At 51.1% G+C, this 27,339-nt stretch overlaps 1 protein-coding gene across 2 annotated transcripts in view; it reads right to left on the reverse strand.

The window, feature by feature from the left end:
• Nucleotides 1–2,301: 2,301 nt before the first annotated feature.
• Nucleotides 2,302–27,339, reverse strand: part of TMEM108 (transmembrane protein 108) — a 373,023-nt gene continuing 347,985 nt past the window's right edge. For both annotated transcript variants that reach the window (XM_004278917.2, XM_012536432.3), the window contains exons 4-6: nt 16,501–17,934; nt 7,548–7,702; nt 2,302–2,650 (exon numbers count right to left, since the gene is read on the reverse strand). In XM_004278917.2, the coding sequence (XP_004278965.1) occupies nt 2,528–2,650; nt 7,548–7,702; nt 16,501–17,934 (1,712 nt within the window). In that variant the 3' untranslated portion in view covers nt 2,302–2,527. The remainder of the gene's footprint in view (nt 2,651–7,547; nt 7,703–16,500; nt 17,935–27,339) is intronic.

Genomic DNA, 27,339 nt, shown 5'->3' on the forward strand with positions numbered 1-27,339 from the left:
TGAGAAGGCCTCTTCTGACTCCTAGTCCAGTGACTTATCTAGGACCCCCTCTGTCTCCCTAAACCCAGAAAACAGGGTACCTCCCAATGTCACACAGGCAGAGTTAAATATTCTGGAATATTCTATGTGCTCCTCCCTTTTTCTTTCTTTCTTCTACTTTTTCTATTTGAAATGACATGGAAGGTACTTTATAAATATCAATGTTGGTTATATGATTATCAGATTAAGGAACCAACTTGATCAAGTAAAGGCTGGCAGTGCCCCTTGTTTATTTAGATGTGGCTTTCTCGCTGAGAACACCACCTCTGGTGCACCCCGAAGGCCCGTGGCTCCCATTAGTCTGTTATAATAACATCCTCTTAAAACAGGTGATGCTGATGGGTCCCAGGAGCTGCAGGAATTCTAGGATGCATCGTCCAAGGCTAAATGAAGAGCTCAAGCCACTAATTACATGGTTTACAAAGGTGCCGTGTTTAGGCACTGTTACTCTACGGAATGGTGACACTCAGTGGCGAGGTTAACTTCAGATTTCTCTGACCAAAGATATTTACAATACAGTCCTGAGCCCAGGGAAGGGGAGGAGGGTGTGTCTTGACACCAGTATCTCCAAAGACCTGAAGACAAATGACTTTTGGGAGGAGAAATCCCAAACATGTTTCTAAAGAATTTTTTATCAAATGATAAATGGCTATTAGCTCATCACTCTGATAAAAATCCAACTTACTGTTAAAACAGATTAAAAAATACAGATGGACAGGTAGTGTTGGTACTGAAGGAAGACTTAAAAGTTATTTAAAAATGAAAAGAATGCAAAATGTATTAGCAACTTAATCCTCTGGCTAATAAAATAAGTTTATTTATATATACATGGTAGCTGAATTCTGTGGATAAGGAAAAATAAGTCATACATCCCACATATGTATATATAACATATGTATCTCTGATTACATATATTATATATAAATTTTACTTTTCAAACAGATTTCTTTCTCTGTATACACACACACATTGATATTTTAAATGCAATCACTGACAGAAATATTATGATAAGGTTGAAAGATCAGACAGCAACACGCTGGGAAATGAATCTCAGAGCAACACATAACCTGCTTCTTTGTGGGCTGAAGAGTCTTTGAAGACAGACAATCACCAAACTCATGTTAAGTAGGTTCACAGGACATTGAGAACACACACTTTTGAAGGCCATCTTTTTTTTTTTTTTAAAGGAAAATGTAGGAAGAAAGGAAAAAGTTATGATAAAGAGACCACAGCAATAACACGAACATATGACTCAACATTCAAGTTCAGGTCCCAATCTGACTATAAGAACATCTATATTCAAAATATACTATCAAACTATTTTTCTTTTAGAGAAAGGAAGGTCAAAGCAGTTATCTTCTCTCCCAGCCACTATACAGTAGGGATAAAATGGAGAAGCAGCCATCTCTGGAAGCCCCTCTCACATCTCTGGGGGTCCGACCCCTGTTGGCCGTGGGCCCACGGGGCAGCAGGTGACCACCGATGGAAAGAGCAGTGAGGGGAGATGTCCCCGTGACCCCCAGGCAGGCCTGCAGGGCTGAACAAGAATACAATGACATCTTCCTCCCGAGCCATCTGCTTTGGCAATCTTGTTATTTTAAGATCCTGGGAGGAAGGTTTAGAAAATTACAGCTCCACACACCAAGGTTTCTTCCACAAACACGTTCCTCAGCGGTGTGATGTGATGGTCTTTTGAGAAAACGAAGGTGAACCCCAAAACGTTGGATCCTTGGAGAAGAGCAAGCGTTCTGAAGCTCCGGGGCTGGGATCCGCATCCAAACCCTCTCCAGAGAAAGGCACGCTGTCTAATGCATTTGTGGTTGGTGGGAGGATGCAGGGATGTGCTTGGAGGGGAGCCTTCTGTCGCCCGGGAAAGCAGTCCTGCCTGGACGCTCCCTGTGTGGGCTGTCAGGGGGCGTGGCCTGAGGATGCCTCCGCGATCTCCAGCTCCTGCCTGCGTCCGAATCCCAACTGTGCCGTCGCGAGGCTCCGGGCACCCGGGAGGATGAGGTGCTCCCTCTTCCTTGTCCGCCGGTGTCCCTCTAGGTGGCGGCCCAGCTCCGTCGCTGGAGGAGGGGGCGGAAATGGGTCCCTCACATTGAATCGAGAGGAACCAGAGCTTTAAGAAGCCTCAGAGGCCGTGCACTTGGCCGTTTTAACATTAACTTGTACAAGTCGGTCTCTCCCCTCACCTGCCTGGGGCTGCTGGGACCCCCTACATGCTCAAGGACAGTTATGAAGAGAAGCAATCAATGCAACTGCTTTGCTTATAAATACCTTTATTTTATAAAGCCACGGATTGTTCTGTCAAGTTTTTTTTTTTTTAAACCACACTTATAAAAAAGATATTGACAATTCTTAGGAAAAAAAAGCTGAAAATGTTTCTCATCAAGTCAGGGTTACACAAAGATTATATTTATAATATATATTTGTATATTGATAATTTAGAGCCGAAAGGTAGGGACTGGCAAAGCGAGGGCTGCTGCAGTTAGATTTCTGACACTTGATCGTTTCCCACAAACAGAGTTTCTTGGCAGAAGGGGTTAACGAGGACCATCCCGGTGTCTCTGTAGTCACCGTTGGCTGGGGAGCGGGGCTCCGAGAGCTGGTCCTGGGGGACAGAGGGAGCAGATGGCATGAGCTGGGTGGGGGTTATCAGGTGGCCATTCTTAAAGAAACGTACCCACGGGGACGTTTACTTCCCCTTGGGCGTGCTTGGTAAACATTAAAAAAGTTATTGAAATATAGTCAACATAACAATATTATGTGAGTTTCAGGTGTACTACATAGTGATTTGACATTTACACACATTATGAAATGGTCACCACGATAAGTCTAATAACCGTGTGTCCTCGTACAAAGTTATTACAATATTATCGACCATATTCCTCATGGTGTACGTTCCATCCCTGAGGCTTATTTATTAGATAACTGGAGGTTTGTTCCTCTTAATCCCCTTCACCTATTTCACTCCCCACCACAACCGTTTTTCACCATCCTCCCTGCTGATGCTGGGGTACAGAGCCCTTTCTGCTCTTTTTTCAGACTTTTATAGCAGCTTCCAAAGAAGACTTCCTGCTTCCTGAATCACCTCCACCTCAGGCTGCCAGAGGTGGCATTGCTTTCCACACTGCCCTGGTGGGCAAAACCTGGTCCACTTGGGCCCCAGACTCTCCTTCCTGCCTCTTTCTCACAGACCTCTGGGAGGCCTCGCCACTTTTCTTTCCTGAACGTACCCTGTGCTTGCCCACCTCCTTCTTCTCCTGCCACCCACCTGTCAGAGCCTCCAAGGCTAATTCTACCCTCCCGAATCCTCCCATAGCCTGGTCAGAATTCTCGGCCCATTTCTTGTAGCACTAGATGTGCTGAGCTGAAGGGATCTGAATCTCTGTGTGACTGCACAATAGGTGGTGAGTGAAAAATTCAGTCGCCTACACAGCCTGAGGAGTGGAAAAGCCTAGAAACAGACAATCTGCTCGGGTCATCTGAATGGCTTTGGCTGCAGCTACCAAGGACTGCAAGCACTTGGGGGCCACAAAATGGCTGTTCTCAGACTCAGACCCAGGTGTTAACGTAGAGAAAAAAGCCATAGTTTGTTCCAATTCTACACAACTGAAGCCTCAGAGCCTGCAGGCTATTTCAGGGCAAAGACTCAGCAGCAGGCCTAGATGTAACCGGCTTAGGCCAGACCAGCTTAGAAATGGCTTTGTTTTAAGAAGCCACGATTAATACTCTGAAGTTTATTTTTAAACAAAACATGTTATTTTTGACAAGTACGTATTACTTTATGGGTAATAAGGAGAGACAGGAAGAAAGGTCATTTGTTGTAAATGTCTTTTCAGAAGACAAGAATTTCCTTCACCGTCTGGAATCAGCTGTGCACCCATCCAAAGGGTGGATGTGGGACCAGCCGTCTAAGTAAGAACAGGGCAGCATGTCAGGGAGGGGACAGAAATCCTCTTTCTCCACTGGGCTTTGGGGTTGAGCTGCGGACGGGAATTTTGGAGCCTGAGATCTGGCTTGTGGCTTTACAGTTCTCACAACGCAAGCATTCAAGGGTGAACCACGTGGGAGAAGTTACTCTGCGTAGAAAAGAGAAAGTTATGTAGAAAATAACTAAGGCAGGAAAGAAGAAAACAGAAGGAGGGGAGGGAAAAAGAAGAGAAAGCATGGAAAAGTTTCCAGGCGCCTCTGGGCGTCACAACTCTGCCCATACAGCCCAGATTCTGTTTTGTGGCTTTCATCAGCCCAGAAGGGGAGCAGGGCACCGGGGAAACTTGCTTAGGCAAAGCACTTGGCAGCCTCCAACACTGGCAGCCCGGCAGTGAGCTCATGGTCCTGTGACTGTGGTCGCTCTGTGGGTGGGCGGCAGGGCCTCTGTACCCAGGGAGGGGACAGCTGCTGTTACTGAGAATACAGCAGAACGAGGGGAGGGGGCTGGCTGGGAGGGGAGGGTGAGAAACCCACTCTAAAGCCGGCAGAGCTTCCTGCCGCTGGTGCCGCTGCAGCTTCCTGACCCTGGGGTCCTGACTGCGGCCTCTGCAAGCAGGGTACTTGTGACAGTACACTCACCAGCACCGTCCTCTAGCTTTGGTTTTCATTTACCAATTTGTAAAGAGCATATGAGGAGTTTAGGATCCAGGGTGCATGGCCCACGCTCAAAGTGGGCCAGCCCCCTGTCCAAGTTACCTATTTTTTCACTCACTGTAACAGTTCTCAGGAACACTTCTGCCACCAAATTGCACCCTGGCCACACTAAAGGTCAATGCCGTTGTGAGGCCTGTCCCTGTTTGCCCTTCAGCTAAAGCTTCTTACTGAGCGTCCACTGTGTGTCAGGCTTTGGGCTGGGTCATGGGTAAATCGTGAGTAAAGTTCACTCATGTGACAACCATTTACAGAGTACCTACCATGTGCTGGGCACTGTTCGTGGAGCTGGGTATAGGGCAGTGAACAGAGCAAACGACCCTCCTGCCCTCAGGCAGCTTATGTCATAGTAGGTGAGATGGATGCACACCAGTCAACAGAGAGAGAAGGGTGCAATGCCAGGCAGTGAGAAGTGCTCAAAACAGGGATGGGGACAGAGCACCAGGGGTTGGAGGGTGGGGTTCTAACCTGTGTAGAGCAGTCAGGGAAGGCCTCCCTGAGGAGGTGGCATTGCAGCAGAGGCCTGGAGGAAGTGAGGGGTGGAGGCAGTCAGGAGAAGAGCATTTCAGGTGCCAGGACGAGCTCACTCTTGGGCTGGGGCATGTGCTCTCTGGCAGAGGGGGAGGAGGTGGGGCAGGGCCAGCCCGAGAAACGCCTACTAAGAGGAATCTGGATTCTGTCCAAAGTGTGAACAGGGCCCCTGTGAAGCGTGGGAGCCGTGGCTGACGGGAGGTCCTGCCTTGGAAAGATCATCTGGCTGCTCTGTTTAGGACAGACCGTGGTGGGTAGCCAGTAGCGGGGAGAGAGCTGTTTGCAGAGTGATGGCAGCAATCCACGATTTGAGGGATGATGGCAGCCTGGACGAGGGGTCGCAATGCAAGTGGTGAGCCCTGCTCACGTGGAGGAAGAACCAGCAGGGCCGCAGACAGACGCGAGGTGGGATGTGCGAGAGGAGAAGGCGGCCGCGGTGCCATCTAATAATGAGAAACAGCAGGGGGCCTTCTGGGCGTCGGGGCAGGAGGGAGAAGCCGAGAGTTCAGTCTCGGGCTGTTGGCTGGGAGATGCCTGTAGCTGGGCACACGGGTCTGGAGCTCAGGGGAGACGGCCAGGCTAGGGCAGAACTTGGTAGTCACAGTGAGGAATGGGATTTAAAGGCATGGAGCTGAGAGGAAAGAGAAGAGAAGCAGTGTGGGAGCACTGAGCGTGTGCCCTCCCGTGACTGGAGGTCGGGGCAAGACAGGGGCCAACGACGGAGACTGAGAAGGAGCTGCGGGTGGGTGGGGAGAGCAGGACGGGATGGGGCCCAGATGCCAGCGGAGAAACACTTTGAGGAGGAAACGACCGACTGTGCCGATGCTGCTGGTAGACAGAGTAGAATGAGTGCCCAGAATGACCCTTGGCATCAGCAATGTGGGGATAACTGGTTATTCCAGTGGGGGAAGGACATTCTACCTATAATGTCAGACCAGTAGCTGCACAATGACAACCCTGATAAGTGCCACGATGGAAAAGCACAGGAGCTGAGACCATATGACAGGAGAGTGAACCCAGCCTGGAGACAGGGAAGGCCTCTCTGAGGAAGTGACGGTTGGACTGGGCCCTGAGTGGTGGGTAGGAGTCACTGAGGTGAACAGTGAAGGGGGTGCCAGGGAGGGACAGAAGACATGCCAGGAGAGGGAACAGCTCATGCACAGCCCTGGAGTGGGATGGAACTTGGTGCCGTAAGGGAATGAAAAGAAATGCAATGTGGCCAGAGCTTAGCAAACAAGAGGGAGAGGGCGTAACATGAGGCTGGATAGTTGGGCGGGGACTGGTCCACCTGGCAGGCCCTGAACAGACTTTGAACTTCAACTTACCAGCAATGGGAAGCTACTGAAGGGTTCTGAGCACAGGTGTGATGTGATCACATGCCTGTTTATAAATGCTCATCTGGCTGCTGGAGGGATGAGAGGGGACGGTTCCTCCAGAAGCTCTCAGCTACCCCTGCCTTTACTCAGACGTCTGCCATCCTTCTCCAGGGCCATCTCAACTGTATCCCAGGTGACCTACTTATTTTTTGTGTGTCTGTCTGTCCTCTCGTCCATTCATCCATCCACTAAACTACCCTTCCTTTCCTCCTTATACCTTCACTGACAATGTGCCCTTACTAGACCATCAGCACAATCTTTCTACAACTAGTTCACAAAAAGCGCAAAACTTTCAATGACCCTCCGCTGCCCAAGACGAAAGCACAAACTCCATTCAACCCCACCCAAGGCCGTGCCTAATCCATCTACCTTTCCAGCCGCACCCTGGCCTCTGCCCTGTCTTCCGGTGGGAGTGGAAAGAGGTCTTCAGTCAGAGAGACCTGGGTCAAAGTGCAGCTCTCTCACTGGCCGGCCGGGGGATTCAGGCAAATACTCACCCTTCCAGCACCTGCACTGTGAAGCTTTCCTCCACTGGGTTCCACAGCTCTGTACCTCTCCCTGTAGCCCCCCTAGTTTGCTTTGAATGATGTCGGGGTTTGTACCTCACCCAAAATCTTGGATCCTGGGCCCCTTGAGAGCAAGCTTTCACCTTCACAGTCCCCAGAGAGTGCCTGCCCCCAAACGATCCTCAGTGAACAGTCGTTGACTTGTTCCCAGAAACCCCAAGTCCCAAGAACCATTCTTCTCAAACTTCAACGTGAGCAGAAGGCCCCCAGGGATTCTCGCTAATGCAGATGCCCACTTGGCAGGGCTGGGCGGGCTCACAGCCTCTGGGGCCACGCTGCTCGGAGGAGTGAGCCACTAACAGGCAGGCAGCTTCTCTGCTCTCTTTGGAGCCTGTGCTCTTCCCACAGCGGCAGCCCTCCCCGGGGCAGCCCCTGGTTTGGGGCTCGTTACCTCAGAGGTTTCAAGGGACTGGATCTCCCTGGGAAGCTCCACGGCGTGCTTGCTGAAGTAGTCCATGGTGATGGCATTGTTCCAGTAGCTCAGGCTGTTCTCGGGGTTGGCCGGCTTCTTCTTCTTCCGCAGGCAGCACACGGTCAGCAAGACGGCTGTTGAGAGAGTCCGTGTTAGAGAGCGGGAGGGTGGCAAGCAGGGCCAGGCAGGCCATGACGGTTACACATCCAGCCACTTGCCCTGCTCGTTGATTCGTTTGTTCATCTGCTCGACAAATATCTATAAACGCTGAGCACCTGCTTTGTGCAGGGTGCTGGGGAGAGGGGGAGAGAAGAGAAAGACAAGACTGCCCTGCTTTCATAAGCTTCCCGCCTAGCATGTGGATGGAGGGGTGCACGGGGGTCAGACAATATACAAGAGAACTGTTCAAAGAAAAGAAAACGTGGCAAAGTGAGAGAGACAGCAGGGGGTAGCTGGGGGAGAGGCTCCATCATGAAAGGCTTGCCTGAGCAGTGACCTTACAGCTGAGACTGGAATTGGGGAAGAAGCTGGCCATGGGTGGAACAGGGGCAGTGTGTCCCAGGTGGAGGGAACAGCACGTGCAAAGGGCCTGAGGTGGGGACAAGCTGCCTGTGTGTGAGGAAAGAGTCTCATGGCTGGAGTGGGGTGGGTGTGGGAGAGTGAGGTGGGAGGTGAGGCCAGAGCGATGCTCAGAGGCTGCCTCCATAGGCTCAGGGGCAAGAGGCGTGGATGCAATTTTGGATACTTGTGCATGCTGCAGTGCCACCCAGTGAGTTTGCTCCAAGGAAAGGCCTTGCTCTCTCGCTGGGAGGGCTCCCAGAGCTTGGCTGCAGGGAATGGCATGCGTGCACCACGTTGCACCGTGGGACTGATAAGGAGTGTTCTCAGTCAGAGCAAGAGCATGGCAGAGAGACGGGAAGAGCCCAGGGAATTTTACAAAACGAGCCTTGACTTCCACAGAGGGCAGAGGTTCACAGAGCAAATCTCTGGGCAGAGGTCTTGGACCCTGATAAAACAGCTGCTCTGGCCTCATCATCATCGTCAAAAACAAATAGCTGCTAACAGTCTTATAGCATTTATGTGCCAGGTGGCTCCAAGCACTTTAGAAACATTAATTCATTTAATCCTCTACGTAACTCCATGAGGTCCCCATTTTACAGAAAGGAAAACGGAGACTCAGAGAGGTGAAGTGACTTGCCCAAGAGCAAACCCAGACATCTGGACTCCCAAGTCCATGCTCTCAACCATCTACGATTCTGCCTCACAAAGACAAGCCAAACGCTGATGTGGAGTCCGCACTGCACAGGCGGGCCTCATGCGGCCTCCACACAGCTCGATGTGCCACACTGTCTGTTCAGTCTCGGAGACTCGGGGGCCCCGGGAGGAAGCAGCACGTTTGGATGTTGCTGATGAACCAGGTATGAACAGAGTGGCTTGGACATGCTGACAGGGAAGGCTTCCGAGGTTGGAGGGTGGGGTGGCCTGTCCAGGGTCACAGAGGGGAACAGCTGATGCAATGACCAGGATGACAGGAACCTTCTTGGGGAGAAGCTGGTAAATGAAGACTGGGCACCTCCTGCCCAGGCTCCCATCACCAGAGCCCACAGGGTGGGTGAAACTCTCGGCCAGGGCTGGGCAGGGCTGTATCCAACAACCTGGCGGTGCCCATCATCGGCACTGGGGAGTGGGGGGGGGGGCATGCTGAGCGGCCCACAAAGGCTGGTACTGTGGTGGCAATGGCCATCGGGGGGCAGTGGAGGCTATCTCTGTCTACCGCAGCCTGAAGGCTTGGCTGGCTTTGGGGGCCTGTGCACGCCAGGGTGTGGGGAAGATGCAAAAGCTGGCATCCACACAGGCTGAGACCTCAGGGCCCAGAACCGAGAGCCCTGCGGGCTGACTGGGGAATTCTGTAGCTCTTCCCTGCTGTTGGCCTTGCTGGTATCTCAACCTGAAAAGGCTTCCAGGCAAAGTCAAGAGATTGGGCAAATTTCCATTCTAGCCAATCTGCTTTGATCAAAAAGACTTCTACTTTGGTTACCATTTTTCCAGGTCCCCACAAAAAGTTTTAAAAATAGAAAGGCGATTTCTGAATATTTGAGCAAAAAGAAATTTTAGACCGGCTGGCAGAGATTCCTTCAAGCTTTGTGGGTTTCCTCCCTTCCTTCCAAAGAGCCCTTTCTTCAGCTGGTTGAAGGAGGAAGGGGTGAGGAGGGAGGCTGCAGAGTCAGCCTGAAAATCTGCTAGATTAGGGCTCACCTCCTTGTTCTACAGATGAGAAGACTGGTCCAAAGCAGCCAGCTGACTTGCCACAGGTCACAGCGAGTGGTGGGACTGGGGCGAGGCCCCAGGTCCCCTCTCCCCTTTTCTGGAGTCTTTATTCTTCAGGGTCACTACTTTTCACCCTGCTCCAGGACTGGCATGGTGAAGCAGCCCAGGGGGATTCAAGCTGGGCAAACCTAAGCCACAGGGAGAGGGCTAGGCTTCATGAACCCCCTTGCTAACCCAGGTGGGCGCAGGTTGTAGGATCCAGGTCCTCTGAGCCCCAGTCCAGTGCCATTTGAGCCCACACTGCCCCTGCTCCGGGGCCTGGGCCTGTTTAGGATGCAGGACCAGCGGGAAGGGCTGGGGGTCAGAATGGGGAGTTCTGTCCCTAGCTTTCTCCCCCTCCCATGTTGTTAGTGCCCCCGGTCTGATTACACGTCTATCAGGGAGTTCCTGGTGCCTCTCAAACACCATTTCGCTTACATGCCAGAAGCCAGCCCAGCTGCAGGGAGAGCACGGGCTTGGAGTCCAAAAGACCTGGGTTCAAGTCTGACTCTGCTGTGAGTTACACTAGGTGTCACTTCATCACGCTGATCACTATGGACTCCACCAGGATGTAAGGAGAGTTAGAGATCATGAATGCAAAATGCTGAGCGCCCTGCCTGGTGCTTAATTAATAAGAGTTTCCTTCTTGTTCTCTCAGCATCATCCCTGAAGAGATATCCTGAAAGAAAAACTGCACTGCACGACTGTTGGGTGGTTCAAGGCCAGGCCTCCAACTGTGGCTTAGCGCTTTCATTATTTTGGGGTCTGAACTTTCATCCCAGAAAGAAAAGTACAATCAGACTTATGGAATCTCTACTCTATTCCCAGGTGCTCTACAGTCTGATTTAACCCACAAGATAGCTGCCTGAGGAAGGTGCTGGCACTCTTCCCATTCACAGAAGAGGCAACTGCAGTTCACGGAGGTTCACAGAATTGATCCTGGTTACCCAGCTAATTACTGGAGCTTGAACCCAGGTCTCTGCCACGCTGACGTTGATGGTCATTGTCCTAGCTCATCCTGAGCACTGGATGGGGCGTGCCTGAGGCAGGTGGAAGCACTGCGTAAACCGCACAGCTCCGTGCACACACAGGGCGTGAGCCACCCCTCTCCCATGCCACTGAAAGCTTCAACTGCTCTGCTTCTCCAAAGGGAGCAGCTGTCAAGACTCTCAAGGAGGTCAGTGAGATCCCTATTTCCTACAGTTTTGAAACTGGAGTGAGGGTGAAGCAAGCTCTCTCGGCTTCCCAGGCATGTCAGTGGGGAATCAGCTGTAGCTTGTCAGATGCATGACGGGAAGGAGGAGGGTTGCTGATGTGAAGATGGAGCCCAGGTACTGTGTTGACGTTTCTGGGAGGGGCCTCATTTTAGGGATGGGACCTGTTGTGCGATGGGAAATGGAAATGAGAGCGTACAGGACCCTGAGGTTGCTTTTCAAATACCTGATGAAAGTGCTCTCCATGGCCTGCTGGAGAATGCGTGGCAAATCCTGACAACAAGATGAATATGATCACTTTCTGGCCACTGCCCTCATCCGGCACCTCTCCGTGGCAGATGCTGTGATAGGACCTCAGATGTATCTGCTCTGCTGTACGTAGCAAGCCTTTGGGGAGGCTGCTGCAGCCCTGGGAGTGCCTGCTCAGCTTTCTTGCTGCAGGGGCACAGCCGAGGGACCGCTCCGGCCACCGGCCCCTGGACTCACCACCACGTGTGTGCCGAGGCCACGCTTCCCGGGCTGCTCCCAGCCGTGGCTGACTATGCAGGCCTGTTCCTGCAGGACAGGAGACTCCCCTAACAGCCTGAGGACTACCCTCACCTGGCAGAAACTTCCTTAGGACTGCACTACACTGCTGGGGAGCCTCTTCCTTCCCATCCCTCTGGCCCCTTCTCCTTCCTCAGGTGCCATACCTGCACTGCGGTCTGAGGCTCTCCCTGCCTCCTCCAGCCCCTTCCTTAAGACTGCACAGGTGTTTCCCCAGTAAATCTCTTGCAGGCCTAATTCTGTTTTGGTATCTGCCTCCTGAAGGCCCTGAATTAACACAGCGGACGCTAGTCCTATTTGCACAGGTGAGAAAACACTGGCCCAAGGCTTAACCTGTCCAAGTCCCATAGGTGACGAGTTGGAGAGCTGGGGTTACGTCCAGGTGTGTCTGATTCCCAAGCCGAGGCTTCCTATCACACCAGGCTCCCTCTCAAGTGATTCACATGGGTTTAAAGTTAGGAAAGTGAGAGAGGGCAGGGAGCTCTGACATCTCAGTTTGGCCCCTCATTAGGGAGATGAGAAACCAGAGACCCTCAAGGGGGATTAGTCCAGCGGTGCCAGCCCAGCTGTGGACAGTCATTTCCCCGCTTTGGAGGTTGGGGAGGAGGCCAGGGGAGGCCTCAGGATGTAGAAGGAGACCAGGCTGGACAGAGGCCATGGGCCTGGGGAAAGCAGTTTTGGGGGCTCATTGACTTCCCGGCCTGGTGGGTAGGGATGTGCCTGAGGAAGCTCCAGGAGGTTCCTGCAGGGGACGCTGGTCAGGAAGCACAGGGAACAGCTGTGAGAGTGCGGCCACGGCACTCTGGTCCAACCTCGGGGACACCCCCAGACAAGCCTGCCTTGTCCAAAGGCTTCCCCACTTCCTTCAATTGGCTCATAAGCCCCAAGGAGACAACCTCCTTGTCAAACTTCCTTCCTGTTCTAGTCTCTTCTATTCTTTTTACTGGAAAAGCACTTCGGACCCAGGTTTTTTAATATAATAACTACAAAGTCATTGGGGTCTGTGAGTAAAAGGTACACAGATACATTCAGCTTTCAGTAACATTCACAGAACAACTGGTAATATAGCCAAGAGCCATATGGGCACAAGGATGTGTTATCTCTGAGTACTGTGCTGATGGTCCAATGGCATTTACTGTGCATCTGGAAGGAAGCCAACCTGCTCTGGGCAAGGTGCACGTGGACGCTCACAGGTCCAGGGTCAGCGAGAGGCGCTACTCTGCTTTGGACAGCTCAACTTGGACTGATGACGAACAACATGCGTAGCTGGCCTCGCTTCCTGCTTTCACCCCATATAACCCCCATCTCTTTCAAGGAGGCTGGATGACGACATTCTCAAGAATGGATGTGGCATGTGCAGGACAGGCCAGGGAACCTGGTAGAGCCACACAACTGACCTCCTGATGAAAACCCAGAGCACTGACAGCTGAGAGCAGGGACCCCTTCAGTGCCAGGCCGAGGCTTCCAGTAGGAGGTGGTGGGCTGTGTGTCCTGATGGTGGCAGCAGAGACCAGCTCAGGAGCCACATGGCTCCCGGGACCCAGCCAAATGTGGCCTGGATCCAATCAATTTCGGTTCTCAGCACATCTGAAACTGTGTGTGGCTGTCTCCAGCGTGGCTCAGGAGACAAAGCATTTCTCAGACCTGGCACAGTATACATCCAGCCGCTGTGCGGGGGTCACGATCTGGAAGGACAGGTGGAAGGGGTGACACCCCTTCTTGGGCAGGCCTGAGGCTTGCTGTGATCACCCTCTGCTTCCACCAGAAACTGGGGACTTGCCAGCCTGCCTGGCAGCCCCGGCCTCTGAAGCCTGGCTTCTGCTGAATGCAGAAAAGCAGGACCAGGGCCAGGGCTACTCTGAAAAGCCAGATGAGGAAATCTATGCATGCACTGTGCTACCAGTACAGATCGCCTGAAATATCTGGCAAAACTAGCAAAGGAGGAGACCCTTCTTTGAGGGCTGGAGAGTTTGCTTTAGGATAAATGTAGCTTCTGGGAAGGTCTGAAATACAAGGGCCCTTAGCCCTGGAAGACGTCTGCTTGCCTGATGACTCGAGCGGCGCCAGGCTATGAAAGCAGCCTGGCTAGTTACTCATCTGTGCTTCCAAAGAGCACAGCGTTCTCAAGCTGGACAAATGTCTCCTTTCTCAATGCCCCTCTCATCAGCACCTTCACAGGGTCAATGATGGTCCCACAGGACAGGGAGCTGTCTGTGGAGGCAGCTAGGCTGGAACCTTGTGGCCTGAGGATGGTGGAAATGCAAGACAGACACCAAAGGAAGCGGGGGCTGCAGTTCCTAGGGGCAATCTTCCTTTATGAAGTAATATGCTCTATCCCCGCAGCTGAAGGCTCCTGTCAGGGCCAGAAGCATTCTCATGGTGCAGTTCCAGGCTGCGTCCTTGCTCCTGTCTTGGCTGATGTTACTATGCATGGTTTAGGCAGCCCATGGGTTTTCCACTTTGCAGTAAAACCTGATCTAATCTCAACCTCAGACATAGCAAAAGGGCTGGAGAAGTCTTTTTAGAGCTGCAAACGCAGGTGGGTGTGGCCCGTGGGGGTGCAGGTGGGGAGAGGGCTCTGGCAGCCGGGGGTGTGGGGAGCCACAGCAGCCACCTCCAGGTCCCTAGTGCTGGAACGGTGCTTGGCACACAGCGGGCGCTCAGGAAATGCTGTGCTGAGTCAAACGGATTCCACCACCAGATCTGGGCTGACTCATGTGTGACTGGGACCCTGGGCAAGTCACTTCACTTGATGATTTACTCCCCACCTGTATGGTATGTTTGCTTTTTCTGTTTTGTTTTATTCCTTTGGCTAGTCTGTTTTAAGGATGAATGATTCAAAATAATGGGAACTCCCTTTGTAAACTAGAGCCTCTAGACACATGGAAAGAATGGAAAATTAGAAAGCTGTCTCTAATGTGATTACTTCTCAAATATGACCATTATTAATAATTTATTGGCTAACAGCGCTACATTTTCTCATTATCATTCTTCTGTTTTAGACATGGGCAATTACAGTTTTATGAATACCTCTGTGCTTCCATGAGTGACAATACAGCTGCTTAATGAAAGAATGAAATATGCAACCTGCAAACATTTTCACTTTTCCTGCACTGGGGCCTTGAGCAGATGTAGGCTGCCTACCCCTGACATGGAAAGTTTGTTTTGCTTATCAACTAGAAGGAGACAGGGAGCTGGGAGAGATGTGGCTCCTGGAAAGAGTCCAGACTCCAGATTAAAGAGGATCTTGCCAGAGTACAGTGCCAAGCAGACATCAGCTTAATGGTAAAGGCACACACCTCCTGTGCTGACGTTTGATCGACCCACAACAGGAAAGGCTGGGAGACCTGGCTTAACAGCCTCCTCTGTGGAAAGCTTCTGGGGCTTCGTTCCCCTTGAGATTGGGCTGAGCCCATGGTGTGACGCGAAGCATTACAATCAACGGAGCTGACGCAGGACAGGATGCCCGGATGTGACCAAAGTGTCCAGAAGAGAGCAACTGCCACCTGCTCTCCTTTGTCACAGCAGGGCGTGTGCAACGCTGTGCTCCCTCTGGGGAAGCGGGCGTAAACTGGAGGCTATCAGAGGGGCAGATTGGGGCAGGACCAGGGCCAGGGCCAGGCGGCCCTATGAAGAGACTGGAAGGAACAGGGATAAGCAGCTTGGAAAAGGAAAACCTGCCCTTGAGAGCCATTTCACGTATCTCAGGGTTTGGTGGATGGACTTGTTTTATGTATGGTTTCAGAGGGCACAGGTTAGGACCAAAGAGTGGGAATTACAAAGAGGTGAATTTCAGGCCCCCAGGAGAGCTGGAAACAACCCAAGGGGTCACAGGAGAAGGGGCTGATGAGTGGGGAGCACAGGGGGTTTCTCACCCCTGGAAGGGCTGAGGGGTGTCTGGATGATGGCCGTGGGGGTTGGGGAGTGGCGGATACAGTGAGGATTCCTGTGGGGCCATCAGAGGAATGCTAAGAACTGAGGATCAAATACTCGGGGAAGACGTAAAGGAAGCCCTGGGTCCTGAGTGATTGCATCAGGTTCTTTATGGAGCCGTCAGTGGGGAATACCCTCGACTCTTCATTAAAGGAGTGATGGGCAGCAGCAAAGAGGTGCTGGTGGCCTGGGGGAGCCCTTCCCCACATACCAGTGAGAGCAAAAGACAACGACAAGGTCCACAAAGCATCAGCTCACACCACCCATGAACAAACCAAACACAGGGGAGGGACTGCTAAATTCACATGTAACTCTCAAGCCTCAATTTAGCTACAAGAACTCCTGCAAGATCAAAGCTTCATTTTTTCTTCTTTCTCAGGGGAAGACAGAGGAGGGGGAGGAAAAGAGGTGAGAGAGGAGAAGAACAGCAGGAAGGGCGATGGAAGGGAGGTGGGGAGGAAGGCGAGGGCTCTGCTACTCAGAGCCTGTAAGTTTGGAAGCACCAGTTTTCAACCTGCGGTGTATTGGTGCCATGTTGCTACAGGAGAGAGCAGGCAGGGTGGTGTCACGACAAGAGCCCTCGGCTGGAAGACAGGTGCTCGGAGCTCACATCCCAGCCCTGCCGCTCAGTAACTCTGGGGTCCTGGGGGAACCATGTCCCCTCCCCAGCTTGGTGTTTCTTTCTGCACATGCAGAGTCGGATTGGACTCCACAGCTCCTGGGAGTTGTGCATTTACCATCAGTGGGCATGTGAGCCATGGCCTGACCGGCCAAGGACCAGGGGTGAGATAATCCATGATTCTTGTTCTACTACCTCCTTTCCCAGGATTCTGGGAAGTTTGCAGCCCACTTGGTGGGGGCTGCCCACGTGTGGGGCAAAGGGATTCTAGGGTGGGTGGGTGGGGGGAGAAGGGAGAGGGTGAGGCACTTACAGCAGGAGGAGATGGGCACGCTGATGGCCAGGATCACCCAGGCGATGTCCATCTTGCTCAGGCAGATGGTGGCTCTGTGCTGGGGTTTGTCCCCTTCGGCCACATGGGAGATGTTCCCTGCTGTTCCAGGCTTCCAGGTCCCAGCAGGGACCAGACGGTTGAGGAAGTTTCCTGTGGCTGTGGACACCACTGTGGAGAGAGGACTGGGCACACTGCCAGTCATGGTGGGCGTAGGGGTGGCCGCAGCTTCCTCCTTGGCTAGGGAAACAGTGCTTTCTGAAACCCCGGGGGGGTGGGCCGGGGCCTGCGGGGCTGAGGATGTTCCCTGAGGAAGCCCCTCGGAAGGGGCTGAGACACTGGCATCGAAGGCAGCCTGAATGGGCCCCATGGTGGCCGTGAAGACCCCAGAGCTGGCAGATGGAGGTCTGCTGGTGCCAGGGGTGACAGTAAGCCAGGAGTCACTGTGGCTGGGGCCATCCTGTGGGTCACCGCGGGGGTGCTGAGAAGGCACTGGGGCAGGATGTGGACTGGCGGGGGTGCCTGAGGCTGCTGTGGTGGCCGGCTCCCCTCCTTGGCTGGTGAAGGTGGGACCACCCCCCTGGTCTGCTCTGTTAAGGCCGGGCTTGTCCTCTGCAGACACCGGGGTTGTGTTGGGTCGTACCCACGAGGTCCTGCTGGGCGCTGAGGTTGCGGCCACTATCTGGGACTGTGGAGACAAGGAGTAACCCCAGAGCGGGTTCCTGGGGGTGACGGTGGAGGGGTCAGGCTCCACAGACCCTGTGAAGTTGCCTTTGTAAATCTGAAAGATCTTCCCCAGGGGCCGCTTCTGCCCCAGATGCGTGGAGCTCTGATTTCGTCCCCGCTGGCCTTCCTTCCTTCTGGAGTGACCGCTGGGTGCAGGCAGGACAGGGTGTGATGAACTGCTGGCTCCCTTTCGGGAGGAGCCAGGGGGCCTGGGGGGCCTGCGTGGGGTAGCCTGGGAGGGGGCTGTGAGGGGACGGCTGGTAGCATCCCTTGGCTTTGTCAGCAGGATGGTGGGCACAGCCTGGCCCGGGGGGCGGCCCTCTGAATGGGAGGACGTGGTTGCCACGGCAGCAGGAAGTGGCCCTGTGGACAGGGGGCCTTCAGAATGGGGGGTGGTTGCCGTCGCCATGATGGTGGAGATGGCGTTTTTAGGAGGGTGACTGCTTGGATGGGGTGTTGTCGTTGCCATGGAAGCTGCAGCCTGTGAGGAGGGTCTGTCGGGATGAGGGGTCAGTGCCACCATGGAAGAGGGGGCAGCCACCACGGAGGAGTGTCTGGTAGAACTGAGGGGTGCTGTCACCATGGTGTCTGGGGTGGTGCCTGAGGGGAAGACTTGAAGAGATTCCCTGGGAGATGGTTCCTGGGCAGCAAATACCAGTGCTTCAGTCAGTGCCAAGGTCAGGAGGAAGCCTTGCGAGGGAGACAGAGAGCAGAGAGGTGAAATGCCCAGGAGCAGATTGGCCCTGGGCCTTCCTTACCCACGAAACTGAAATGCCTGGGAACTCAAGGGAAACATCGGGAGTATCCCTGAGGTCCACACCCATCAGACACAGGACCATGGGGACGTGGGGAAGCTTCAGCAGGTGGGTGCCGCCCAGCACCTGTCCCAGAGAGAACCCAGCCACAGGGGAAGCAGAGCTGGCTAAACCAGCCAGGCCCATCCTTTCCCAAACAGCTCTGAAATGCCATGGCCCTCCGCCCAAGGGCAGCTGCTCACAACAGGCTGGGGGTAGGGGCATGGAAGAAGCCTTGTGGCCTCTGAGTGCCTGCTGGCCCTCTGCACCAGGGAGCAGTCAAGGCCAGTGCAGCCACAAGGACACCAGCAGCTCTGTGTGGGCTGCCTTGAGCCACTGAGCAGGGCTTGGGTGGGCAGAGCAGACCAGCTGCCACACCTCTTCTGACTCTTCCACTTATGAACTAGACAAAGGCACAAACGACAGACCTCTGTTCATTCAGGCCCACCCACCAAACGATTAAGGAGGGTCTAGCCCCTCCTTGACCCTGGAGACACAAGAATGAACATGGCAGTCTCTGGCCCTGGGTGAGCTCGTACAAATCCACAAACAATCCTAAAACAAGGCAGAGACGTCTCAGTGCCATCAGAGACTGATAGGCAGGAGGGGACAGGGGTTCAGAGGGTAAACAGATCTGGTGCCTATTAAGCACTTAGCACAGAGCCTGCAGGAGAAGTGCATTCCATGAATGCCAGCTGGTTGTATGGTTGCTGTCATGTTAACTGCTTGTCCTATGTGCTCACGAGGCTGAACTCTGTGGAAAACCACTGGTGGTGCCCAGCCTTTTAGAGGAGGAGGAGCCCTTCTGAGCATTAGAAGGAAATCATGGACTTTGCGTGATGGTGAGTGTGTATGCTTTTAGTTCACTGAGAAAAAATGCACAAGGACAAAAACCTATACATTTAAAAACTCTTCTAAATATGCATGGATTTTATTAATCACAACAGCATATGCCTATCTTTAAAAATAACACCTCATATCAATGTGAGACATAGGATCTATCCAGATTATAGACGGGAAGACTGACCACCCCGTACAACACACAGACTGGGAAGAGCTGCTCCGTATTGCCGAGGAGCGCCTGACAAACCTCTAAGGCCTGATTCTGTCCTGAGCTCTCGCCCTGTTCATATGAGCCCCCTGCTTGGTCACTCGCATGCCCTTCCTTCAGCCCTGCTAGCCACCCAGACAGTGGTAGAGATGGGCCTCTGCCTGGTAACTCTCTTGGCGCCTCCCTCCCCCACCAGATTCCAGCAGGATGAATGGTCAAAACAGGGGCCCTGGCAGTGATTCCTGGGAGCCTGGGGTGGTCAGCAAAGCTGACAGGAGACATCTGGGGCCCTGGTGAGTTTCTGGAAGCAGAGAGGAGGAGGAAACCTCCTGACACTCCTTTGAAACAAGGATCACCACTGAGGCCTCCTCCAACTAGGGGAGGGTGGGGTGGACCAGTGTCCCCTCACCCTGCATGTCTAACTTAGTGGGTGGGGGAGGCTGAGGGACTGCAGACTGAGCAGAGACGGCAGCACCCACATCTCCAGGACCAACACTTTGCCCTAAGCGACCTAGTTTCTCTAAACTTTCATTCATAGTCTAGCCCACACACCAACAGTGTTTTCTCCTTCTCCGGGTCAAACCTAAAATCTGTTTAACGCTGAGCACCAGCTCTGGCCCCGTCTTTCCCTCTCGATTTAACCCTCACAACAACTTGATGGGGCAGGAAGTTGAGGCTGAGGGAGATTAAGTAACGTGTTCAAAGCTCCTCAGTAGCAGAAGGGGTATATAACACCCAGGCGTTCCTGGTCGCCCACCAGCAGTGAGGCAGGAGAAGAGGACGGAACGTCGCAGCCACAGAAGGAACAACGTGCTTGTGCTCTGACCGGTTCAGGGTTATTCCAGCTCCTTCCTGGCATTTTAGCACCACAGGGACAATCTAGTCCTAGAGCTGGTGGTCGTAACTACTGAGGTTTTAAGGGACATTCTCTTATAAGCCTCTGTTTGGCTCACAAGCACCCTGGTTAACTATAAGTGTTGAACACATCCCCCTCAAATCCGTATGTTGAAGCCCTGACCCTAGCACCTCAGAATGGGACTGTACGTTAGACAGGGCCTTTGAAGAGCTGATGAAGGCAAAATGAAGCCGTCGGAGTAGGTCTTAACCCAATCTGACTGGTATCCTTATAAGAAAAGGAGCTCAGGGCACAGAGGTGCCAGGAATGCCTGTACACAGGCAGGACACATGAAAGGTTGGCCACCTGCAACCCAAGAAGAGAGGCATCAGGGGACTCCAACCCTGCTGGCACCTGGATCTTGGGCTTCCAGTCTCCAGAACTGGAAGGAGAAAACTTTCTGTTTGTTGTTTAAGCCCCGCAGCCTGTGGGACCTTGTATGGCAGACTGACCAGACTGATATACCTGTCATACCTTAGCGATTCCTGAAAAAGGAGAGGCGGACACTGGGGCTCGCGTGCAGGTGGTTTATTTTGGGAAGTGACCGTAGTGGACAGCGGTGGGGGAATGAGATGAGTGAAACAGGGAAAGTCAATCCCAGGGCAGTTAGCTGATCAGCGTGCAACTCAGATCCACTGGGGGTCTCTGAGGAGCTGAGCAGACGCATGTCAAACTGTGAGAGGAGCGCCTCTCACCAGCAGCTCTCCTTCCCACGGCCCAGCACTGCTCCACCCCACCTCCTGCCTCCTCCTCGAGGCCCAAGTGGCCGAGTCAGAGACGCCCCGGGTGGGGGCTGTCAGCTCACACCTGTGCCTGGCTGGAGGCTGCTGGAGTTAAAATTAAGAGCCCAGAGGATTTCTGGGGTGGAGCACAGATGTGTCCCATACAATCCAAGGCCCAAGACCAAGGACACTGCCGCCTTCTGGCAGTAGCGTCAGGGGCAGCGCAAAGCTTTCAGAGAGGATCTGACGGACCCCAGGGACAGGCCGGGGGTGGGAGAGGAGCAGCTTGGCCTCCAGGAGATCTTCTGCAGCCTCTAGAGGCAGAGGGCTTAATGCATCCTGGTTTTTAAAATACTCAGGGAAAGAAATTCCCCTGACTTTCCCACCACGAGCATTTCAGGGGCTAAAATCCTCCCAGCTGGGAAGTATATGACAGGAGTGCTTCCTGCAAGACTAACAGTGGAAGTAAACATGTTTGCCCTTGCTGCGGCTCTTTTTAGTTGCCAGCATCCCCTGAAGTTATTCTTCTCTCTAGGAGGCCTGTTAGGGCAAATTACCTCCCAGCCCTTTCTTCTTTAGGCTTTAAAACTTTGGTACAATGAATGGATACTGCCATCCTGGGTGCAGAGGGCTTTCACCTGGAGGATGACATTTAGCTCTCACAGTGAGAAGGGCACTAGAGGTAACTTACTTAGTTCAATCCTCTCATTTCACAGAGGGGGCAACGGAAGGAGTGAACTGACTTGTCCAGGAACCCAGCTGGTTAGGGACACAGCCTGGATCATGGCCATTATTTCAAAGCAACTCTTCATTTGTATCATAAAAATTGCTACAACACTGCACTGTCCAAATGCCTCCTTCAACATCCACTGTCACCTTCACTATGGAAATCGTCTCTCCTCTCTGGCACAAAAGGTTAAGGACTGAATGCAAGGGCGCATACTGTCACAATAACTGTGCAAGGCCTTCAACACAGGGCTCCCCTAACAAATGCAAATTTCCACTCCAGGCCCTTTGTGCTGGCCTGCTCACTCCCCTCCCCACAATCTGGGGCTACCGCCTCTTTGCATATCATTTGCATAGATTTGCATAATAGGCTCTGGAGGCTCTAATTCCAAATATATAGGAGAGACTATAACTAAAATCTAACTTGATGTGTTTTAAATGTGGAACATGTTTTTAATGCATGTCAGAATAAGGACAAGTGTAGGGGGTGGAAACTTGCAGATTGATGGGTGCCCTGATATCACAGGAAGGCCTCCCCCTACCTAGAATTCCAATGCATACATGATCCCAGGATCCAAGGGAAGGAAAGGCCTTCCTCCTTCTGTTTATTTGGTTGGCTGCCCACAGTCCATATTGGGCATGATATTTGCATCTGGCAAAGGCAAGGAGGGATTTGGTGAAGAGAGAAATGGCTAATCTGTACTGAGTGCTTCCTGCATGCCACATGCTGCTCCAAGGCTGAGCCTGTCCTGACACATTTAATCCTCATAACAACCTGATGAGGCAGGTACTATCATTAGTTCCCCACCACAACTGAAGAAAAGCAGCACAGAGAGGCACAGGAAGCTGCCTCCTTCCACACAGCCAGGAACGGCGAGCTGCGATTTGAACCTGGCAGCCCGGCCCCGGAGTCCACACTCTCAACTGCGTTCACTCATCGCTCTGCTCTGCACATTCATAAGCAATGGTCCACTATCTTTTGGGAATTGATTTTCTATTACTGCTCTTTTGACTTTTCTTTCCTCTTACCTGTTTTCTTCTAGCTCCATTTCAGGGCTCTATATTAACATTTTTGTTCTTTTAACAAGTTAGTCAATTAACTTTATTTTGCAAGTAACTAGGGGGAACTTGTAGTAGGACAATACAAAAGCTGGACATCCCTGCTTTAATTCTCTCCTTTTTTCCAATCCTGGCATTTCATGCACACCATTGTTTAATTAAATTAATTGTATAATTTTTATCTTAAAATTGCTTACACACATGCACATTTATTACATGTATACATTTTCCCTTGCACATATAAATAGAATCCTATCTCATTTTCCTTGTGATTTAAAATATCTGCTAAGTAGAGCTTCCCTCCCAGTTAAATTAGGTTTCCACTGCCAGATATTCTTCCATTGCCTCTAAATCCTGTGACAGAACCACAGGAGTCTGAGAAGTCTTCTAAGCCATCCCCCATCACTAAGCAAGATGTCAGCATGGCCATCCCAGATGCTTGGTGTGGTGATTTAAAACTGGGTCTGCAAGTTCTCCAAAACTGCTCCCACCAAGAGGTGGAATCTGAACCTAGCTTGGCCTTTGTGACCTCCTTGATGAACAGAATGGGGAAGAAGTGACACCACGTGGTTTCTGAGGCCAGGGAAGAAAAGTCATTCAGCCTCTGCAGGTTTCTCTTGGGGGCCTTCAGGCCCATGTAAAAAGTCTAGCCACCTTGAGGCCAGCATGTGGAGAGACCGTGTGAAGAGCAACTGAAAGACCTGAGGAGCCCCAGCTGTTCCAGCCCCAGCCAGGCACTGGACATGAGAGAGGCGGAGCCCAGGAGATGAGCCTGGTCCAGCCACTACTGGACCTCGACCACACAGACCCCAAGACAGAGCCACCTATCTGAGCCCAGTCAACCCGGACATTCATGAACAAAATAAACAATTGTTACTGCCTTACTCCACGTTTGGGTGGGGTTTGTTCTGCATCAATAAGTAATCGAATACTTGGGAATTTAGCTTCTGCATCCAGTGTTTCAATGACAAAAAGAAAGAGAACCCATGCACACCAAGTCTGACCATCAGGGAGTCTGTTTTCTATGTGGGCAATAACATACCATCTTGCCAGGAAACAGGCTCTTTTCATTTCAAGATTATTGTCTTTTAATTGGAAGGGGCGCTAGGGTTCTCTGGTATCTAATTCACTTTACAGTGAGAAGGCTGAGCCCCAACAAAGTGGAATCCTTGCCCTGGGCCACACACTGCCCGGCCAGCCCCACTATGATGCACCAACCCACAGGGTTCTTTTTATATCACTGTGGTCCCGGTATTCTGATGCTCCATCCTCCGTACTTCAGTGATCCCTTTTGTTTTAAAGATCAAAAACCTCCTCATTCCTAAGAGCATGGTTTCCCTCACTCAGAAATAAATATGCGTCATTGACTTTAGGGTGAGCTGGGTGACTGCTCGGAAGAGGTACTCATGCCTGTGACCTTGGCCTTCTTTATGAAAGGGAGATTTTTTTCACAAAGAAAAAAAGGAGTTTTGGGTACATAGCTTTGCTGCTACCCTCTTTCCAAGCAGCCACATTCCAAATGTTCCCTCCCATCAAGTTCTGCTGCGGACATGCCTCAGGTCACAGGGCTAAAGCACAGAGGGTTCTGCTTAGTTCTTAGAGATAGCTGAGGCCATCACCTGGTGTGTTCCAGAAATGTCTGGAGATCACTGGTTTCAGAGTTGGGCTGATGAGGTCCATGACTCCCCTGGGAATTATTACTCAGAGTACAATCTCTAGAACACATGTGCGCAAGAAAACCACGCGAGATGGGCCTGAGTGCCCCAGACACACCTATGAACTCACCTCGTGTCGCAATTCTGGGAGGCTGACAGATCACAGCTTCCTAACAAAAACATGTGCACGCATGTGTGAGTTCGTGCACGTGTGTACTCACACACACATGCACACAGAGACAAGCACTGTACAGGTCCTCTCCTGGGAGCAGGAACTTGGGAAGAATGACAAATGTGAGTCCTCCCATCATCTCCATGCTAACATACAGTTAAGTCATTCATCTAAGGTCAAAACGGCCACCATGTAGCAGTACCAGGATTTAAACCCAGGTTTCTCTGACCCTGGTTGCTCCAGAACCTAGGTACTGAGAAAGTTCTGATCCCGGAAAATTTCCTACGTGAGCAGGAGAATGCTTTATGAAGACAGGCAATGATATAACAATAGTAACGGCTGTGATGACCACAATTAAAAAACAAAAATTTCCTCCAAAGCGGAAACACTTGGTAACCACACCACCTTTTATCCTCAGCTTTTGCTTCTCTGCCTTAGTCATTCAGTTCCCTTTGGGACAAGCATTTTCCAACTAGAACTCCTCCTGGGCCTTGAAGCCATTGTTAGGAGCCCCTCCTTCTGTGCCTGTAACCACTAAGCCTACCCCTGTTCTAGACCCCATCTCTCTAAATGTCTAAATATCTGTTTCCCTGTCTGAACTCTAAGCTGCCAGAGGACAGACTGTCTGGATCAATGATATTTCCCCATATCTAGTCCAGCACCTTAGCCACAACAAATCTTTGCTGAAGAATAAGAAACCTTCCTAAATATCCAAAATAGAAGAACTCATACAACTCAATTAGCAACACCCCCCAAATAATCTGATTAAAAACTTGGTAGAAGTGCTGAATAGATATTTTCCCAAAGAAGACATCCAGACGGCCAACAGGTACATGAAAAGGTGCTCAATATCACTAATCATCAGAGACATGCAAATCAAAACCACAATGAGATATCACCTCACACCCATTAGAATGACTATTATCAAAAAGGTAAGAGATAACAAGTGTTGGTGAGGATGTGGAGAAAAGGAAACCCTTGTGCACTGTTGGCGGAAATGTAAGTTGGTGCAGCCAATACGGAAAACAGGATGGAGGTTTCTCAAAAAATTAAAAATAGAACTAATATATTATTTACCAATTCCACTTCTGAGCACATTTCTGAAGGAAACAAAAATCACTATCTTGAAGAGATATTTGCATCCCCATGTTCACTGCAGCATTATTTACAATAGCCAAGCCATGGAAACAAGCTAAGTTTCTACTGATGGATGAATGGATAAAGAAAATGTGGTATTACACACACACACACACACACACACACACACACACACACACACACAGAAAAATATTACTCAGCCACAAAAAAGAAGGAAATGCTCCCATTTTCAACAACATGGATGGACCTTGAGGGCATTAATGCTAACTGAAATAAGTCAGACAGAGAAAGGCAAATACCATATGATCTCACTTATATGTGGACTCTAAAATAAAAATCAAACTCACAGAAACGGAGAACACATTGGTGGTTACCAGAGGTGGGGAATAGATGGTGGGGGAAATGGGGGTCAAAAGGTGGTCAAAATGTACAAACTTCCAGTTACAATAAATAAGCTCTGGGCATAATGCACAGCATGGTGCCTACAGTTCACAATACTTATTGTATATTTGAAAGTTGCTAAGAGAGCAGATCTTAAAAGCTTTAATCACACAAAAAATTTATACCTATGTGAGGTGACTGATGTTAACTAAACTTGTTGTGGTGATCATTTCACAATATACATACATATCAAATCATTATGATGTAATACAATGTTATATGTCAATTATATCTAAATAAAACTGGAAAAAAAACCTCTTCTAAATCAATCACTAGCCAGCTTGTATTTCCAAAAATAACCACCGTAACACACCCCAGCCAGCTTACTCTTTTTCTAAATGTGGCTTCAACACTCCTACTGAAAGGTGATGTCTGTGTTCCACCCGCTGGAATCTGGGCGGGTTTGTGACTATGGCTGAAGTGATGCTACGTGACTTCTGAGGCCAGGTCATAAAAGATGGTACAACTTCTTCCTAGTCCTTGCTCTTGGGTGTTACTCTCAGAAGTCAGCCACCATGCTGTGAGGAAGTCTGAGTTGTCCACCGAGGGGCCCCTGTGGAAAGGAGCTGAGGCCCCAGGCCTTCAGTCCCAGCTGAACTTCCAGACGAAGCCAGCAGCGACCTGCTAGCCAGGGGAGTGAGCTTTCTTCAGCCCCACTCGAGCTACCCCAGCCGAGCCTGGGTGGAGCAGAGACAAGGGATCCCTGCCGGAACTAAAGATTTACGAGCAAAGTGATGACTGTTGTTTTAAGTTTTGAGGTGGTTTGTTAGGCAGTAATACTAACTTGAATATCATCTTTGTTGAAGTGAAATTAAAGTTCTTTCAGTGACCATTCTGGATTTAAACATCAGGGTTTTTAAGTGCTGGAGCTCAACAGGCTGATCTTGACCTGGGTTCCCTTACTGTCCTCTCCTGCCCAGACTCAAGGAAAGGGAAACATCTCACTTCTAGGCTCTTTCTACAGCATCATGATTTCTCTAATCTACAGCTACAAGTTCCCCTAAAGAAAGGAATGAATAAATGCATACTAGCAGTGGCTTGAAGCTCCTGGCACGCATGTACTTTGTGGGCTGGGAGCACAGATGGAATAAAGCTGGAGACTAGTATAAGGTGACCACATATTGAAGACATGAGTTCAGTATGCTATGTATGTGGTATATGGTGCCTACATATTGAAGACATGACCATTTCCTTCAAGGGGCTGCCATTCTAGAAGGGAAGAAAATCAGCTGTGACAGGGGAACAAACCTACACATCAAAGATGTTCTCTCAAAGACTTTCTCCAAACAACAATGAAAATCAGAATTAGATGGATGAAAAGGTCAGTTCAGCTTCTAATAAAATAACAGGATCATTTATATTCAGGTAACATCTCGCTGACATCATGCGAAAGAACACAAATGCACTAGTCCAGACTGCTTTGTACTCTCCCAAACTAAATGGAAAAGACTCATAAAAATGTTCCCTGCTTTACAGGAGAGA

The sequence above is a fragment of the Orcinus orca genome, chromosome 5, assembly GCF_937001465.1.
Source record: "Orcinus orca chromosome 5, mOrcOrc1.1, whole genome shotgun sequence".
In the NCBI taxonomy this organism is placed as follows: domain Eukaryota; kingdom Metazoa; phylum Chordata; class Mammalia; order Artiodactyla; family Delphinidae; genus Orcinus; species Orcinus orca.